Source organism: Fusarium solani (assembly GCF_023522795.1).
Source record: "Fusarium solani strain SB1 chromosome Unknown bctg00000008, whole genome shotgun sequence".
NCBI classification, from domain to species: Eukaryota; Fungi; Ascomycota; class Sordariomycetes; order Hypocreales; family Nectriaceae; genus Fusarium; species Fusarium solani.
In genome coordinates this window covers 126,352-143,821 of record NW_027072148.1, presented here as the reverse complement: position 1 = coordinate 143,821, position 17,470 = coordinate 126,352, and the positions used below count along the sequence as shown (strand labels likewise).

General features: G+C 51.1%; 7 protein-coding genes across 7 annotated transcripts; 5 read left to right on the top strand and 2 right to left on the bottom strand.

Moving 5' to 3' along the window:
* Positions 1-667: 667 nt before the first annotated feature.
* MRS44_012055 (uncharacterized protein) lies at positions 668-1,762 on the top strand (the record flags this gene model as incomplete). Its single annotated transcript, XM_065618663.1, has 3 exons — positions 668-852; positions 904-1,405; positions 1,493-1,762. The coding sequence occupies 3 exons, from the start codon at positions 668-670 to the stop codon at positions 1,760-1,762; spliced, it is 957 nt and encodes a 318-aa protein (XP_065474735.1).
* Positions 1,763-2,072: 310 nt separating this feature from the next.
* On the top strand, positions 2,073-3,237 carry MRS44_012054 (uncharacterized protein; the record flags this gene model as incomplete). The annotated part of the gene is made up of 2 exons (XM_065618662.1): positions 2,073-2,863; positions 2,967-3,237. The coding sequence occupies 2 exons, from the start codon at positions 2,073-2,075 to the stop codon at positions 3,235-3,237; spliced, it is 1,062 nt and encodes a 353-aa protein (XP_065474734.1).
* A 43-nt stretch (positions 3,238-3,280) lies between these two features.
* MRS44_012053 (uncharacterized protein) lies at positions 3,281-4,418 on the bottom strand (the record flags this gene model as incomplete). The annotated part of the gene is made up of 2 exons (XM_046273839.2): positions 3,281-3,544; positions 3,594-4,418. 2 exons carry the CDS (start codon positions 4,416-4,418, stop codon positions 3,281-3,283), a joined length of 1,089 nt encoding a protein of 362 aa, XP_046133500.2.
* A 28-nt stretch (positions 4,419-4,446) lies between these two features.
* On the top strand, positions 4,447-6,615 carry MRS44_012052 (uncharacterized protein; the record flags this gene model as incomplete). Its single annotated transcript, XM_046270168.2, has 3 exons — positions 4,447-4,470; positions 4,526-5,937; positions 6,087-6,615. The coding sequence occupies 3 exons, from the start codon at positions 4,447-4,449 to the stop codon at positions 6,613-6,615; spliced, it is 1,965 nt and encodes a 654-aa protein (XP_046133502.2).
* An 840-nt stretch (positions 6,616-7,455) lies between these two features.
* MRS44_012051 (uncharacterized protein) lies at positions 7,456-8,461 on the top strand (the record flags this gene model as incomplete). The annotated part of the gene is made up of 2 exons (XM_065618661.1): positions 7,456-7,660; positions 7,716-8,461. 2 exons carry the CDS (start codon positions 7,456-7,458, stop codon positions 8,459-8,461), a joined length of 951 nt encoding a protein of 316 aa, XP_065474733.1.
* Positions 8,462-9,239: 778 nt separating this feature from the next.
* MRS44_012050 (uncharacterized protein) lies at positions 9,240-14,074 on the bottom strand (the record flags this gene model as incomplete). Its single annotated transcript, XM_065618660.1, has 11 exons — positions 9,240-9,654; positions 9,709-10,172; positions 10,219-10,835; positions 10,883-11,195; positions 11,240-11,582; positions 11,693-12,228; positions 12,272-12,515; positions 12,565-12,908; positions 12,959-13,410; positions 13,458-13,540; positions 13,590-14,074. 11 exons carry the CDS (start codon positions 14,072-14,074, stop codon positions 9,240-9,242), a joined length of 4,296 nt encoding a protein of 1,431 aa, XP_065474732.1.
* A 458-nt stretch (positions 14,075-14,532) lies between these two features.
* MRS44_012049 (uncharacterized protein) lies at positions 14,533-17,262 on the top strand (the record flags this gene model as incomplete). The annotated part of the gene is made up of 10 exons (XM_046272735.2): positions 14,533-14,782; positions 14,830-14,858; positions 14,906-14,960; positions 15,008-15,090; positions 15,136-15,273; positions 15,368-15,641; positions 15,685-16,151; positions 16,196-16,671; positions 16,718-17,072; positions 17,122-17,262. The coding sequence occupies 10 exons, from the start codon at positions 14,533-14,535 to the stop codon at positions 17,260-17,262; spliced, it is 2,268 nt and encodes a 755-aa protein (XP_046133505.2).
* Positions 17,263-17,470: the final 208 nt, after the last annotated feature.

Sequence of the window (17,470 nt, the reverse complement as noted above, 5' to 3'; positions counted from 1 at the left end):
GCCTCAGCCGCATGGTCCCTTCAATCTAGATCTCGGCAGATGCTATTCTAGGGTTAATCAAGTACCGTGAAATAGCGGAGAGAGCTGCAGATGAGGGCGGCATCGTGCCATTGGGATTGGTAGTGCTGGTGACGCACCATCAGTGACATTACCCCTGACTGCACGTTGTTCAGGGCTCAACAAGCCTCCGTAAATAATCGGAAGACGAAATAGGACGAAGAATTACCGGACTTTACGAGGTATCTGGCAAATCTTGGGTCAAAAAGTATAACGAAGCTATTCAGCACAAGCCAGGCCTGAATCTGACAGTGACGGTAGGTGGCTACAGCGCTTTGGAAACCCCAAACCCTAGAACGAGAAGAACGAAGCCCTCGCCAGGAAGCGCAAGGTGGCACAGAAACGATTGTAGTACAAGACACGAATACATGCCGATACATTGCTGCCTGGCATCGTATTATGTGCTCTTCTTCAACGCCATGGCTGAAACCTGAAACCTCGTATTCAGTCCATCCATCACGGCCTGCATGTCAACACTGAGGGGTCCGCGGGGACAATAAAGCAGAAAACCTGGCCCAGATGTTGTCGAATTGATTTGTTTCTTATCAACTCAGCTTATCATACCCAAAAACCGTAACTCTTATTCAAACGTTCCCCGCAAACAGCTCATATGGACTCTGAAGAAGGAATTCGAGACGACACGTCTTCCAGCCTGATCTCAGCCATCTCTCTGGGGGTTCTGATTCTCCCTCTCCTAGCCTTGTTGACTTCAAGTTTGTCCGTTGCTCGCCGTGAGGACAACCCAGCCCCGTTGGCCTTCACATACATGAAGATCGTCTATCCGGTTGCCTTTCTGTGTGTTGAACCACCTTCGTACATTTTGAACAGCATTTCTGACTAGACCAGAGCGCTAACATTTCAATTCGCACATCTCATGCTCGAGATTGCGATACGATGGCTACTCATGCCCCGTGGCCCGTATGAGATGCCTCAAGCAGAACCACACCGCATGGCTTATATGAGCAACCGCCTCGACGCCCTATCCTCGACCCTCCTCGATGTCACGGATATCTTTCTGATACTGGCACTTTTCGAGCTTGGGAGTGGCTTTCTAGAGCATGTGACTGGAAAGACCTCTAGCTTCCCCCTTGTTGTTCGGTACACACTCCTTCTTCCCGCTGCAATTGTTCTCTACCTCGCCATTGCCACTCATGTCCAAAGCTACTCGATCTGGTCAAAGTCTTTCTCGACAGACGAAGACGGCGAGTTTCAAGTTCGGGCAGATATCGAGAGCCTGGAGAAGTGGGAAACGCTTCTCCTGACGTTGTGGTGGGCCGCATCGTTTCTGTTGTTCTTGTACGCATGTTTTATTTGGCACAGGGCGAAAGGAAATGTCCAAGTTCTCTACGTAAGCTCAACCCCTTTTCCAATGACGTTCTCTTTTCATTCAAACTCCCCTCTGCTGTTTCGGTCCTCCATTTTGACGCCTCCATAGTCCACTGTAACTTTCCTTGCAGCAACGGTTCTAAACCTGTTCAATCCTGTGAGGCAAGCAGTGATTACCACACTGGATCCTGAGATCCTGGAATGCAAACTGGTCAAACATTATCTCTACCTAGTCGACGATATGCTTGATTACTGGGTACGCTTTCTCATCATCGCTCACATCTTCGCCATGGGCTTGCCAGGAAACAAAGGTCTTTGGGCTGCTATGTCACAGTTGTACAGCGCTCCACTGGACATTGCAAGGCCGACAAAAGAATAGCTATAGTTGGGTCCAAGGTCTACACTAGCGGAGATTTGGGGATAAAGTCTATTTCGCTTTTGACACTCAAACTGGAGCTATTTCATGCTCGTCTTTTCTCTTCGTTCTGCTTCATATTTTAAGGAACATGCCGCGTTTCTATCCCGACTTTCCTTGCGAAAATGCCAAGTTCTCTTGGAGCATGGCGGGCGGCCCGGGTCACAAGGCAGCTGCAGCTGCATCACTATCTGACTAATGTCTTAAATGTCTCATCCTCATGATTAGTCTGTATCTAATCTCACTCCTTTACGAAACTACTCACAAATTCATCATGTCTACTATTCCCAACATTGATGGAGACGCCAGAAGATGGCAGCCACTTACTGTCGACCAGAACCTGTGCACGTTCTGCCAGACGATAGATTTCGAAAAGGCGGTCAACCTGTTTGAGCACTCTTCCGCCTCAAGGGACCCAAAGACCTACGACGATGACTACCAGTTTATGGCTCACTTTGGTATCCGCAGCGTACTCATTGCCAATCTCGGTGATAGCTTCAAAGACAAGCCTCATGGTCCTGGCAGGATGTGCAAAATCATGTTGGAAAACAAGCAGCAACTGATAACCCGGCTAGGCGAGCTGAACAAGACCCTCAAGATGACTGGCAATGACTCCCTTTGGGCTTTACCCTCCTCCGCGAAGTTCTTTGGCCCTCATTCGATTCAAACCTCGACTATCCCCTGCAAACTTGGACTTGAAGCCGACTTTTCTGTCTTCATGATGGTTCCGGAGCCTTACACTCCCGAGGACTTCAGTGGCCGAGATAAGAGGGCCCAAAAGCTATCTCTAAACAGAGACAATAACATGCCTGTTCTCACGGTTCGCGACAACAGACGAGATGGATCATTGCTATATAATCCCAAGCTAGTACCTCCCATTTTCGACCGTCAGTTGGCCTCCGAGTGGCTACAGAAGTGCAGGGCGTATCACGATGGATCTTGCTGTCCACCGCGAAACGTCTACATCGAGATCATTCTGATCGACTGCACCAACTGCGAGATCAAGACCCTGGATATGTCGTATCCATACATAGCACTGAGCTATGTAAAGAAAAAGGCCACTGTGTTAGTATTGGGATATGATGCTATGATGTGTTGACAATGTGTTCTTTATTGTAGTTAAAGCCCGGCGCTTGATGGGTTAACTGAGCCAGAGGATCGTTATTAGCCGGAAGAGACTCCAGAAGAGCTCCGAGTGTCCTTCCGACGATCCCAGTCAAATGATGGCCGTTGCCGAATTCAACATGGCGCAGTACCGCATTTTGTGGTGTGTTCGAGGAGACAATACGCCAGAGTTCACCGAGAATCTCGGCTACCAGGACTTTTGGAAACTCTTTGGGGTTTCCCAAAAGGCCGTAGCCTTGAGTCCTTCTACAGGCACATCATCAATGCCGGATCACCGGGTTACTCCTTTACACAAGGGTAACGCCAGCTTTTAAATATAAAACTTTTTAGTAATATTAATATTTTTTCTTTATTCTCTTAGCTATTTAATCCAAGCTTTATATATACCTCTTCCAAGCGAAGCTTTACCAACTCCTTAGTCCTAGGGTCTGTATCTGCAGGGTGTTGCTTTAAAATCTCAGCTGCCATGTGTAATCGAGGTGCCCTTCGCCCCGTAAAGAACTCGAATTGCGCAGCCGCTTGCTCGGGTAGGATATGGAACCCATCAACCGTGATCCAGCCTCGATGCGCCTCTTGATGCATCTGGGCCACCAGGGGGCTGATAAGAGGCTCGTAACCAGTCTGTGAATTGTCGGTCAGCTCAGTCTCGTACAATGAAATATGAACTCACATCAACAACAACACCGCCATGCGGACTCCTAAGCCAATTCGGTGGTAACGTCACGTTGGGGGTTGGCTGCCCTGTCCCTGGGGACGCTCTCAGGCAAGATATGATGATTGTAGGTTGAGAGAATCCGACTGGCCACTCTTCCCCGAATTCCTTGATGACGTGGACTTTTGTATGACGCGGGCTTCTTGTCGGTCGTTCAGGCGTTTGCCTCGTTGGACCAACTACGGTCGTCTCGTCGCCGAGGCTGTTAAAGTAATCAGCCAGCTCGATAGCCCTGGATGTTGTTCGGTTGTGGACGAAAATTTTCCTCACGCCCATCTGAATCATGGCATATACTGCAGCTCGGGCCATGCCACCAGCTCCGAGAACCAGCCCCGTCGTCTTGGAGCTGACCGCATTGACGGGGGATAACCTCTTCTTCACGCTTCTGTACATGCCGATCCAATCTGTGTTCTCTCCATACAAGCCCTTGACCGGTCCCCCGTGGTTGCGATCTCTCCAGAAGCGGACGGGAGGCCTTGCATCCTCACTGCCTTCCTTCCATTCGCAGCGAATGGGAATGATGGTGTTGACTGCACCAATAACCTTGGACGAAACTGAAAGGTGTTGAATGAGCGGCAGGATCGAGACTTTGAAGCCTTGGGCGAGGCTAGCACCTCCGAAATTTGTGTCGTAAAGAAGAGGCTCCAACTCGGTGACCGAAGTAGCGTTGCGCTTACCAAAATCGTGGGGGATTCCGAGATGCTTAAGGGCGACATCGTACACAAAGGGTGTTGGGGACGCTCTCTTTGGGTACGTGTTGCCATTTGAAATGCACCAGGCCATCCCAGGGACTTGGAGCAGCTTCACTAACATGTGTCGGGTCGTCTTTCAACAGGTATGACAATGCGTTCCTTGGCGGTACCCTTGCCCTTCCGTCCTTCATCTCCCAGTTTGGGCTCAAGGACCTATCCCAGCACGACATCAACAACCTCTCCAGCAACATCATCATCACGTTCCAGGCTGGCTGTTCGGTGGCCTGTTTCCTCGCTCTTCCGGGGGCCGAGACCCTTGGTAGGCGAATGAGTATGATCATCGCCTCGATCATCTTTATCGCCGGTGCTGCGTTGCAGCTTACAGGCCACATCGAGACCTTCTACATTGGTCGGTTCCTAACTGGCATTGGTGTCGGACCCTTGACGGTCATTGCTCCCCTCTACATCTCAGAAGTGGCACCCTCGAGTCTACGTGGTCGCTGCATCGGCGTATTCGAGATTTGCTACCAGATGGGCGCCCTCGTCGGGTTCTGGATGAATTACGGAGTCAGTCTGCATGTCTCTGGGACTGGTGCGGCTCAGTGGCGTATCCCCGTTGGACTTCAGCTGCCTCTGATTGGGGTCTTCCTCGTCGGAATTGTCGCCCTCCCCGAGACGCCTCGCTTCCTCATGAAGGCTGGCAAGGGCAACATGGCAGAGTCCGTGCTGGCCCGCCTGCGTAACCTCGATCCCGACCATGAGTATCTCAAGCAAGAGATGCTCGACATCCGCGACGAAATCAGCATCGAGCGCAGGCTCATGGGCATCACCGAGGAGGATACCGCCTGGTCCAATTTGAAGAAGCAGATCAAGGAGTGTATGAGGCCGAACATTGCCTACCGCGTCTCCATCGGAGTAGTCACGCAGCTATTCGGCCAGCTCAGCGGTATCAACGGCTTCAGTTACTATTCGCCACGCATCTTCCGGTCACTGGGCGTCGTGGGTACAAACACCGGCCTCTTCGCGACGGGCATCTTCGGAGTTGTCAAGACGATCACGGCGCTCGTGTCCCTCATTTTTCTTGTTGACTTCCTCGGGAGGAAGACTCTGCTTCTGGGCGGCAGTATCATCATGACCATTTCAAACTTTTTCCTCGGGGCTTATATCAAGATCGCCAAGCCCAGCGGCACGGGCACGGGGCAGATTGACGGCGCCGGCATCGCGGCATGCGCGTTCATCTACATATATGTCATTGGCTTCGTGTCTTCATTCGCGGGTGTGCCATTCATCCTCGCAAGCGAGTGCGCCCCTATCAGTGTACGTGCTCTCAGCGCGACGCTGGGGGCAGCGACACAGTGGATTATGAATCTGGTCGTCACCAAAGCGACGCCGTACATGATGACGGACCTGGGTTACGGAACCTTTTTCTTTTTCGGGTCATGTATCTTTCTTGGAGGGTTCTATGTATGGCTTTTTGTCCCGGAGACAAAGGGGGTGCCGCTTGAGCATATGGCAGCTGTGTTTGGGCATGAGGATTTGGTGTTTGAGCAGCAGCATAATGCGAAGATAGAGGAGGCGGCAGCTGTTGAGCAGGTAGACCAGGCGATGAAGTAAAAGATATAGTAAGGACTCTAGTCTTGATAATGTATTTATTTTACTTTGGTTGTAAAGCCTTCAGTATTAAACCTCTGACGGGTTTAATTAAGATACTTAAATTCTTATTTTAAGTAATATAAAGCGCTAAAATGATAATATCAAGTTTGTACGACATCCACTCACACCCAGCATTCTGCTATGAGGAGACGTTCGCGCACCATACCATCTGCGAATTCCCAGAGTCCAATGGGTTCACCGTCAGGCGGCACGCATACGGCATACAAATATGCTTCGAGGCTGAGATTGGTGCCGGCGGACGCTTCATCGTCTACTGCGCCGAGTACGATGCCCTCCCTGGCATCGGCCACGCATGTGGACACAACCTCATTGCCCTGTCGAGCATCAACGCCTTCGTTGCGGCGGCAAAGGCACTCACCGAGCTCGGCCTTGCTAGAGGGGTCCGCCTCTTGGGAAAGCCTGCTGAAGAGGGCGGAGGCGGCAAAACCCGGCTTCTCGGTGCCGGTGCCTTCGAGGGGGCAGCTGCAGCGCTCATGTTGCATCCCACGAGCATGAACCGGATCAAAGAGGTGGAAGGTCTTGCAGGAGCCGCTGGTCTCGTGACCGTTGCCGCCTCCAAGTTGACGGCCGACTTTTTCGGAAAGGCTGCGCACGCTGGCGCAACCCTCACATAGCCAACACTCCGCATGACAGGGTTACAGGGTTACTGAGAGTGGAAGCTAGATCTGGGGGTGGGTTGCCAAGACTCCGGGGTATATGATGAGTGTCCACCTCCTCGACAACCAAAGTCACCATCCTTACTTAGACTCACCATAGGATAATTCTTCATTTTTCCAAACACTCTATAACCACTCCAATAATTCATTCTATCAGCATGGAAGTTGACAAAAAGATGGCGCAGACTACTACCGCCGTCACCGTCGTCGTCTGTGAGAACTCGCAGCCCAAGCCCATCTCCGCTGGAAGGAAGCTTCTCTATCATCTTTGGGATAATAACCAACATCTAAAGAGCCCCGAGGAGCGTAAGCTCGTTAGAAAGCTCGACTTTGGCATCCTCATATGTGCAGCCTTCGGTTGAGTCGGTGTCACGCCTTCACAACACCAGTTGAAGCAGCATCACCCAGCGCAGTGTCATCCCCGGCCGTGCTAAGCTCGTGTCTATGGTGACCAACTTCATTTGGAGTTTCATCTGTTCATAATGAACAGCTTGCATCTTGACCAGCTGAAGAGGTTAAAATCCTTTCAAAAGGGTTAGATATCAGCATTCAAGTTTACAAATCAGATAGGCGGCACATACTAACCCCTTCACGTAGCAGCTCCCCTCCAACGTCAACCTTCCAATTATCCTTGCAATTCTCAACCACGAATTTATTCTCCACTCCTTGGCATTTTTCCTCCTTGTATTACTGGGTACCTGCAATTAGATACTAAAGGCAAAGCTCAGCTCACTTTTGTTATACCGACCTCCCAACGCACAAGACATTCCAAGCTCAGGGTCATAATTCGCCATAACCATGATTACTGGAACTCCCGAGAAGCAAGGGCAGCAGCCCGTGGGCCGACATGGCTATCTTTTTGGCCTGAAAATTGCCAATTCTTACTCTCCTTTGATTCACCGTACCATTTATCGCGACCTGGGCTTGTCATGGGACCAGCGCCTCTGGGACTCAACAGATATTCTCAATTTCCTCCTGTTGCTCAGGGATCCCGCTTGTTTTGGTGAGTTCTCACGCTACTCCTTGCATCTACACGGCTACGCTCTAACATTCCCAAGGAGCTTCAATAACCATGCCGAACAAGATCACCATCGTACCATACCTCGACGAGTTGACTCCAGAGTGTCGCGACGTGGGCGCCTGCAACACCATATTCTTCCAGTACAAACCCGATGGTACACGTCTTCTTTGCGGCACCAACACCGATACCATTGGTGTGCGGGATTCATTCTACCAAAATGTATCTGACCCGGACGCTATGTTCCACAACAAACCAGCAATTGTCATCGGCGGCGGTGGCGCGGCCCGCTCGGCGGTTTATGCCCTCCGGAAGTGGATGAAAGTCACAGATATTTACCTCGTCAACCGCGACAAAACCGAGGTCCACGATGTTATTGATCATTGTATGGTTCATGGATTTGGCCAAGGTCTTGTGCACATCAGGACTATTGCCGAGGCCAAAGCAGCCAGCGATGTTGGTTCCATCGTCGCTTGTATCCCCGACATATCCCCAAGGACAGACGAAGAGACAGAAGCGAGAAGTGTGATAGAGGTTTTTCTACAGAAAGAGTCCAAGGGCATCATGCTTGAGATGTGCTATAATCCGCGTCCTCACACGGAGCTGAGTGAGATCGCGAGCCGGGAGGGTTGGCAAGTGATTCTTGGAACGGAGGCGGTCCTTTGGCAAGGCATTGAGCAGAATAGGCATTGGATCGGCGACAATTGGAAGGCAAAGGATAGCACTGTCGAATTGGTCCGGGATGCGGTAGCGGCGAAGCTGGGTGAAGTACCAAAGAAGGAATGAATGAGGACTGAAATCCGAGCATGGGGCTCCCACAGCTCATAACTTTAGACCACGCTCATGTTGTGAGGTTCTATCCTGCCCTCATAGTAAGTGGATCGGTTACTCTACACAACATAGAGCTCGTGCCCAGGAGACTCGGTTTCTTAAACTTGGTGGCTCAGTCCCAACCTTGACCCAAAGTCTATTTAATCTCATCCTCAATCTCTGATCTCGAACTGTAGGGCTCCTGTTTCTATGTGAGAGCTTTTCAACCCTGATGCTAAGGGATTGAGGTCCTCGCGAGCCGCTGCATGGGGCACACTGATGGTGCAGACGCCTCCAGCCCCTTGACTCGACTGGTTGGGACATTTTGAGGTGGTATGATGTCTGCCATCAGCCAAGTTCACTCGCAGAGGTCTGGGTTAACACGATGTCCTTTACAGCCAAAAGATGAGGCTGCAGACTCTTGAGCCTAGCGCCCCGTATAACGACTCACATGGGATGGCTCCGAGAGAATGGCGGTGGGCAAGAGGATAGCAACATCGTCAAAATGAAGTATCAACGCACGAGGTACAAATTATTCTTTCTATGGAGGATGATTGTAGCTTGAGATTGATGTCTATAGCCAGGTAGTGACCAAGTAAAAGGTTAGTCGATCCCAAGTGAAATTTTCGATCAACCAAAATAATAGGAGGGGAATGAAAAGAAATAAAGGCTCGACCGGCTAAGCTGATTGAATGGTAAGGAGATCTATATTCTAAAGAGTCAGGAAGGAGTGGCAGGAGGGAAAAGGTCTCTGTCACGAGCGCCCAGAACGCTTCTTTGGCACCCTCAACAGCCAGTAAGCCGCCAACGCCGCAAAGACATTGAAAATCACATAGATCCAGATCAATCCAAAGTTCCTCCACCGTTCACTGTAATGAATATCCACCGCGGCGAGGTAGGTGTCGGTTGACGAGACAGGGCAGAAAAAGCAGGTGTCGTTTGCCTGAGGATTCTGTAGAGTACCTCCAGCCATCTGTACGAAGGGTCCAGCGTATGTCTCGCATGTCATGTTGGTCGGGGGGTTGAACATTAAGAGCTCTACGTTTGAGCATTCGACATTCTGTAGGCCCACGCCGGTGGAGAGCATGGCTCCGATGAGGTATGTCATGGGGGAGACGCGGTACATGAACGTCCAGAACCCAGGAAGGGCCGAGTATGGGACAAGCACACTGTAGCGGGTCAGTCATCGTTTCTTTTTGTTTGGTGGTAGACTGTAAACTTACCCTGCAAAAACGAGAGTCATCATGAACAGGAGCAGTGCAAAGGTGGCTCCGACCTCGGCAGTCGGAGATCCCGCAACAGACATGTGCGCAAAGGTTCCTTCATAAACCATGAAAGCCCAAACCAACAAGAACATTAAAGCGCCCCGCTCGTTCTGCGTGTCGGTGATATCTCCATTCTTGTACATTCCAACGAGGAAGTAAAAGGGGAGGTAGACAGCGAGAGCTGCAACCGAGTTCCATACCATCTCGACGACGACGTTTGCGAGGATGAAGTTGTACCAAGCGTATGTCTTTGACGATCTCTCTCTACCCTCGTAGAGGGATCGTTGAGAGACAAACCCGGGCATTGTTTGGTACACGAGAAAGGCGAAAGTGACAACGAGCATGAAGGTCGAGAACATCTGGTTCTGGAGGCCTTGCAGTGACAGAGGCGAGTTCTGAAAGGAAAGGCCGATAAAGAGACTCTGCTTGCAATTAGATGTAAAACAGCACTTGGGGGAGTCAACATACCGTTCCGAAGCAAAGAACCATCTTGGCGTAGATGTAAGTGGGCGTTCTCCAGTACTGCTCGGCGGTCCTCATAGTACAGGACAAGAATTGTTGCGAGGTTGACGCTGCGTAGCTCGTTTGAGCTGAATGAGCTTCTGACTGAGAGGCCGACGGCTTCATCATGACCTTCAGTTCGTCCTGAAGCACGCCAAACTCGGCGCTGTTCTTCCACGTCTCGGCCCAGTCAATGTCTGTATGAGCGCCGGGAGCAGCGCCGATCGCACGGAGCATCCATTCTGCTGGATTTTCGTCCTCCGTGCACGGGGTAGCTCCGTTCCGCTCAAAGTACGACGTCATGGTGCTCGAGTTCTCGCCAATGTCACCAAAGTACACTGTCTGGCCGCCTCTCTTGAGGAGCAGAAGACGGTCGAACTGCTGAAAGAGAACCGCAGAAGGTTGGTGGATAGTGCACAGAATGGCTTGTCCGTGATCAGCTAGCTTTCTGACAAGAGTGGCAACAGCCCAGGCGGTTTGACTGTCGAGACCGGATGTTGGCTCGTCGAGGAACAAGAGGACTTCAGGCTTGGCTGCGAGTTCAACCCCAATCGACAGTCGCTTCCGTTGTTCCACGTTGAGACCTGGCTTGTTAGCAAATTGAATCGATATGAGAGCATATGTCACGAACCTTCTCCTTGAACTCCGATGACTGCATCCGCATAGAGCTCCATCTCCAGCAAGCTAATCACCTCTTCCACATACTTGTACTTCTCTTCGGTGGTGGTCGATTCTGGTTGTCTGAGCACAGCACTGAACCGGAGAGCTTCCCTCACAGTTGACGTTTCAAGATGAATATCCTGCTGTTGAACGTATCCAGTTGTTCGCTGGAATGACTTTCCACGTGGGTATCCATTGACCGACACATCACCTGTGACAACACCCATTGTGACTCTATCTGCGAGTACGTCAAGCAGAGTAGTCTTTCCGGCACCCGAAGCTCCCTTTTGAAGTCAGCAATGTTCTGTAATGTCTGTGTGTAACTTACCATCAGTGCAGTGATCTTCCCGGGCTGAACCCATCCGTCAACCGAGTTAAGAATGCGGCGGGTCTGTCCCTTGATGACAATATCGTAACAGAGATCCTTCCAGGCGAATGTAGCAGTCTGAGAGTGCGCAGGAGATTTCAGAGTGTCTGTATCCGGACTCTTTTCGCGAAAAGAAGCAACAGCTTCGTTGCCTGTCTCTTCATCTACCTTGGACTTGCTCAAGGGGTGAGCCTTGCGAAAGATCAAGACTTCACCCTTGGATGGGCTCATGGAGAAGAACTCGGCTGCGATGATATACGTGAAGGAGAAGAAGCAGATGAATGCAATGAGGATTCCAAAGTTCCTGCCCAGTTAGTATGCCGGTTCAGCGGGATGCGATGTAGCAAAGACTCACCTCCACAAGTGGGAGTAGTAGTACTCATAGACAGCCCCGATATAAAAGTCACCAGCCACAAAATTCTCTCCGGGGAGGCACCAGCTACCGAGCAGGTTTGCTCTCGAGGTCCAGCATTTTCGTAGGGAGGGCCAGCAGGGATCATGGTTTGACAAGGGAATGTTCTGCCCGAGAACTCGTTGGCAACCAGGGATTCGTAGGCGTAGGCGATTGGGTTAATGTAGTTGAGCCATCTGAGCCATCCTTTCATGTACCGAGTGGGCAGAACAAAGCCAGCGTAAATGACAAGGCCGATGATGAAGATGGCAGCAGGGACCAACGCTGAATGGACCGTCTTCGAAGCCTGGCCGATAGTTCGCAGAATCATTGACATGGTCAAGGTAGTCGTGAAGCCGAAGAGAAGAAAGATGAAGAAGTAAGAAGCCTCGCGACGTAGGTTGGCCATGAAGTAGAGTGGAAGGTTAAAGGCAAGGGTCGAGAGAATCTTGGAGGGCAGATCGCAGATGATGGAGGAGACTGCTTCTGAGAGGGGGCGATACAATGCATATCTCGAGTGCTTCTCCACGATTGGTCGTTGGGCGTACAGTGACAGGATCTAAGATTGTAAGCTTGGTTCATGACAGCGGCTGATCACATACCTCCAGGGAACTGCTCAAACCATTGAACAGGATGGCAAAGAAGAGGACGGAGCATCTGCTGTTCATGGTTTCGGCAGCTTCAGCGAGGTCAAAGTAAACACTGCCGAGGACCAATGACATGAACAGGTTCCCTCCCACGGTGACGATGAAGAAGGTCTTGTCGCCGAGGAGCCTCTGGACTCCCCTGGTCATGCACAGACGGATCTGCATGGGTACGGAAATCGTGAATGGACTCTTCTTGGACCTTTGGAGGATTAGCATGAGTGATGCACGGGGAGGAGGGGGTTGCATACATGAATCGTGCCTTCTGAGCCTTCTTAATGTTTGCAAGCTTCTCGACCTCTTCACCACCCACAGGATATCGATTCTGAAACGCTGCAATGTCTCGAAGAAGGTTGGCTTTATGCGCGCTCATCCTCCAAGCGTCGGCAAACTCGTCTGAGGTGCGGGGCACCTTTCCTTCAAAGCCAGGTCGTACAATGCGTTCCTCGGGGTTTGTCAGGGAGGTTAGGAAGTCGGCCGTGGTCTGACGAGGAGGACACTCATAGCCCATGTCAACAAAGTACTTCTTGGCTTCTTGTCGGGGACCGAAGTAGATTTGATGACCTTCGTACAGCAACAAGACTTTGTCAAACTCCTACACGGCAGTTAGCATGAGTTGTGAACGAGTGCTTGGCTGTCACATACATCGTAGGCTGCCTGACTGGCCTGGTAGAGGGCAACAATAGCGCTGGTGCCCCCCAGTTGAGTGCCCAGACGAAGTGTCTTGACAAAGCCCAGGGCAGTTTCACTATCCAAACCTCGAGTACTGTTGTCCCAGCATTGAATAGCGCTCTGGTTGAGAGTAGCCTCGGCGATGCTGACTCGCTTCCTCTCACCTCCACTGACACCTCTGACAAAGTCGTTGCCAACCTTTGTATCGATGGTGTTGCTGATTCCAAACATGGCCATGACAGCATCGCGAAGGTGTTCGGCGTAGACTCTGCGAGACGTGTTGGAGACACGGTTCTGCGGCGTACGTGCAAGGGCCGCAAAGAGGAGGGTTTCTCCGACGGTGAGATGCGGGAAGTGGATGTCGGTTTCTGCTTGGTATACCACCTCTCCACGGAAGTTGCTGTGCATCAGGTCCCATGGGACGCCTTAGGAGTTAGCATCAGATGAAGAAGATGTAGAGTTGGTATAATACCTTGATAGTTGAACTCCGCTGAGTCTTCCATGTGGAGGCCATGGGTATGGCCGGCAATGGTCTTGAGCAGGGTCGAGACACCACTATACAGGGGTAAGAGAGAGCATTGGTGGGGATGACTTCATACTGTACCTTCCAGGACGCCCAAGCACAAGCAATAGCTCTCCACTTTCGACGAGACCATCAAACTCATTGATGATCTGAATCTTTCGCTTCCGATTCGCGAGCCAGTTGAGTGCACTAAGAGGACTACGCCAGAGAACGTTCAAAACGTCCTTTTGGTAGTCAGTTGGATCACCAAACCCGTGGACGTTCAAGTTTCGCCAAGACACGCCAGCCGTATGACGTGGGAACTTTTCGGGGTCTTGCGAAAAGGCATGGAGCATGGCCTTGACCCAGAACTCGGGGAGAAAATTAGGCGACTTGGGATCGAGGCGGGAGTCTTGGAGAAGAAAGGGGCTGACGCCGGCAGACAGAGTTGAGTATGTTCTGGTGAGGGAGAAGGATCGAGCGAGTTGAGCCATTGGCTCAATGTTGTTGCCATTCTCGGTTTCGCTTTCACTGGCTTGGTGCATGCCAGTGAAATCCTCAATCGGGGTACTCGACGTGGGAGACATGGTGGAGGGAGAATGTGACAGGGGTAAAAGAGTGGAATACAAGACAAGAGGCGGCAGAGGCCGCAAAAAGAAAAGGAATTAAGAATGGTCTGAATTGTAGAGTCCCCGATTGGATATTCTCACAAGACCAGAGAAAGCTCCTGGGGGGAACGCTTTTATCTACGTGCCCTAACCAGATATCGGTGGGAGGCCTTCGGAAGCTTCGGTACGATTCGGAGCATATAAACAGGATATCCATGACACATGCGGCTCAAATCTCACTGCTGCGCTTCTACTTGCAGAATCCCGAGACAATTACTTCTTCTCCTGAGCTGGGACGTCATCAACGGCGTCGTGACATATGCCTCCAACCTCCGTGGGCTGCTCACAAACCGCATCTGCCGTCAAGGGATCCTGGCTAGTGGCGCGGAATTGCGAGATATTGGACCCGCTTCTCCGTGGACTAAACCCATCTAGGAATGTCGGCGCCGACGCCAAACGCCGTTCTCCAAGAGGCAAACTCTTGCTTGGCCTTAAAGAACGCCGCTCCTACTCCGGACACCGCTCACTTCCCTCCCGTCTTTGATGCAGACGAAGCTGGATTCACGCGCAGATGCCGCGGAAGCTACATGATGCCCGAAACTCCGCCCGGATCCGAGACGAGATTGCGCGGGCCCAAGAGGTCCAAGGCCTGCGACCAATGCAAGATGAGGAAGATCCGCTGCTCCGGTACGTACCTTGTGAGATCTGACGGCAGTTACTAAGATCTTTTGAAGGATATCCTCCCCCTTGCGGCAGTTGCATGGTGAGTAGTGGCCGTCCTTGGGGTATACACAGCGCTGACACGCACAGGAACGAGGGGCCACCTGTCACTTCGGCAGAAGAAAGGTTCCATTGAGAAAGAATGGTGAGTCGAAGAATTCTTCTTCCGATATGTTGTTGACATTCTTTCAGTCAACAAGGCTTTGTTGAGTAACCCAGTGATTCCAAGTGACACGGTCTTGGCCAAACTCGAAGGCTCGTCGACGGCAATAGAGGTGAGCAGCTCTACACATCCAACCACGCTGATACTAATGGATTAGGAAACACATCATGCCCTTCACGTTCCGGAGAAAAAGGTCGCCTTGCAAGTTGCGCAGGGAGACCTTTTCATCGACCGTGTACTCTTCGGGGCACCTCCAGGTAACAACCTAAGTCAAGAGCAATGCATTACTCTCAAGGTAAGAAACTCACTGCAACTGCGACATGTCTTGCCATTCGATATCACACCCTTCTCTGCGATGCTCAGCACCAGTCATGCGCTAAAACCACCAGGGCAACGGCCTCTTTAGTAGGTTAAGGAATCGATCGACATGGGCCGTTTTTGACAAGAAGCCCATAGGTGGCACGTACAGACTCACCTTCTTCTCCGACAGCAGGCTCGAGTCTCTCTCGACAAAGCTGCGAAATAACAAGGTCAATGATCTTGTTCGGAGGATTTCAACCATCCTAAAGAATCGAGTGAGATCGCCCGATACAGAGTCCGCCATGTCGAGCCCGCCAGAGAGTGGCCAGGTAGACAATGCATCAGCGGCCAGACACATTGCAGGTGAGTTTCATGCCATTTTGATGCGCAATTCTCATCATTTTAGCGTATTATGAGCGAGTTCATCCTCTCTTTCCACATCTGGATCGCGCGTCCTTCGAGTCAAAGATCTCTTCTCCAAATCTACCCACCATCCTCGCCGAAGAACCCGCTTTCTCAGCACTCTACCACTTGGTTCTTGCACTAGGTTGCTTGCACAGCGGCGGTGGTAGCTTTGAGCCTGGAAAGGGCAAGGCTTGGAAGCTGTTCTCAGTCGCCCTGCCCCTTATTCCTGACTTGGAAAAGTCCAATGACCCGCTAGTGGCCCTCCAGGCCATCACTACCGCAGCCGTCTATGCCTTGGGCATCTCCTGTCTCTCTATTGAGCAGAGAATCATGACCCAAGCTGGTCGAATGGCTCAAGATCTTGGACCAGCCATCGCCAAAGGCCCCTCGGCCAAAGCCTTTCATCGAATATTCTGGGTTTTGTATTGCATCGAAAAGATGTCCAGCTTTCACTTTGGTCGCAGCTCAGTAAGTAGTCCGCCAGCTTGAATGTTGCATTAATAACATTGCAGACCTTGGTCGATGCCGAGATAATCACACCCATGCCGCATTTCCCGGAATCCATGTTTGGGTCGTTCAATTGGACCCTCACATTTGCTCGACATTCCCGGCTGCTTTCGCGGGCCATGACCACTCTGTTCTGCGCTGGGATTTGTCAAAAGGGACTGGACTACTACACGACTACCATCAGCCAACTCTTCGAAGATCTCGAGCAGTGGCGACTCTCCATCCCTGAAGGACTTCGCCCAGGGCCTTCTTGTCAACCTCACCTGTTTCGTCGACCGGTCACAGGCCCATCCGCGATTTGGATTAACTACCTCTATTACAGTTTCAAGCTGATCCTATTACGGTGCTATCTTCAAGTTAACGGGGAACGCGATCAAAGCGAATCTAACAAGAACCTCTCAAGAGAGCATCTCATTGCTGTGTCTAGATCCATTCTGGAGATCATCACCTACGTCGATGTGGAACCCTCCACTCCATTGTGGTCTGTAATCATCTCGCTTTTTACGAGCCCTACTAACTCGACATAGGATTCTGGCCGGGATTCCGATCTGTGCTCTTTTCGTCCTCTTTGACCAAGTCATCAACGATCCGACGCATCCCGATACAAGGAGCAACCTTGCGCTTCTCGATATTGCAGGGGGTCACTTTAGCCGAATCGAATTTGCCAGCGAAGGGTCTCTGCCTGGATCTCTGATTGCCGAGTTTGCCTACATCGCAAGAGAATACGTCAACGAGACAACATCACAAGGTCTTGACCTCGGGGGCTCGCTTCATCCCCAACGATCGCACGGTGACGGCATGTCTTCGCTGGAAATGCCAGAAGTCCCGGGATCAGCAGATCGCCCTATGAGCAAGCTTGATAAAGGGACCGATGTAATTTTAGTAAGTTACCAAGCTTCACTTGCTCATTATCATGCTAATCGTCGATTAGCCACCCACGACTCTGGAGACAAGTCAGGACATTGCCTCCATGGGCTCGGCTCTGTATTTTACTCCTCAAGATTCATGGATGGGAGGAAGTGATCTTTTACTGGGCATAGATGTGATGGATATTTTCAACAACTTGAGTTAACGCGGCGTTGTTTGGCTGGGATAGAATTGTGTTATTAGACATTAGACGGGGCACATTATAGAACGGACAAGGCAAAGCAAACGACTGCTTTCTGTAACATATAGTAACTTTGATCTTCATTCCATTTACCATCCATCCAGTCCCGCTTTGTCAAAATCCATGGACATTCGAACCTTGTGCTCTTGTCGTCTAACACTCCACGTTTATC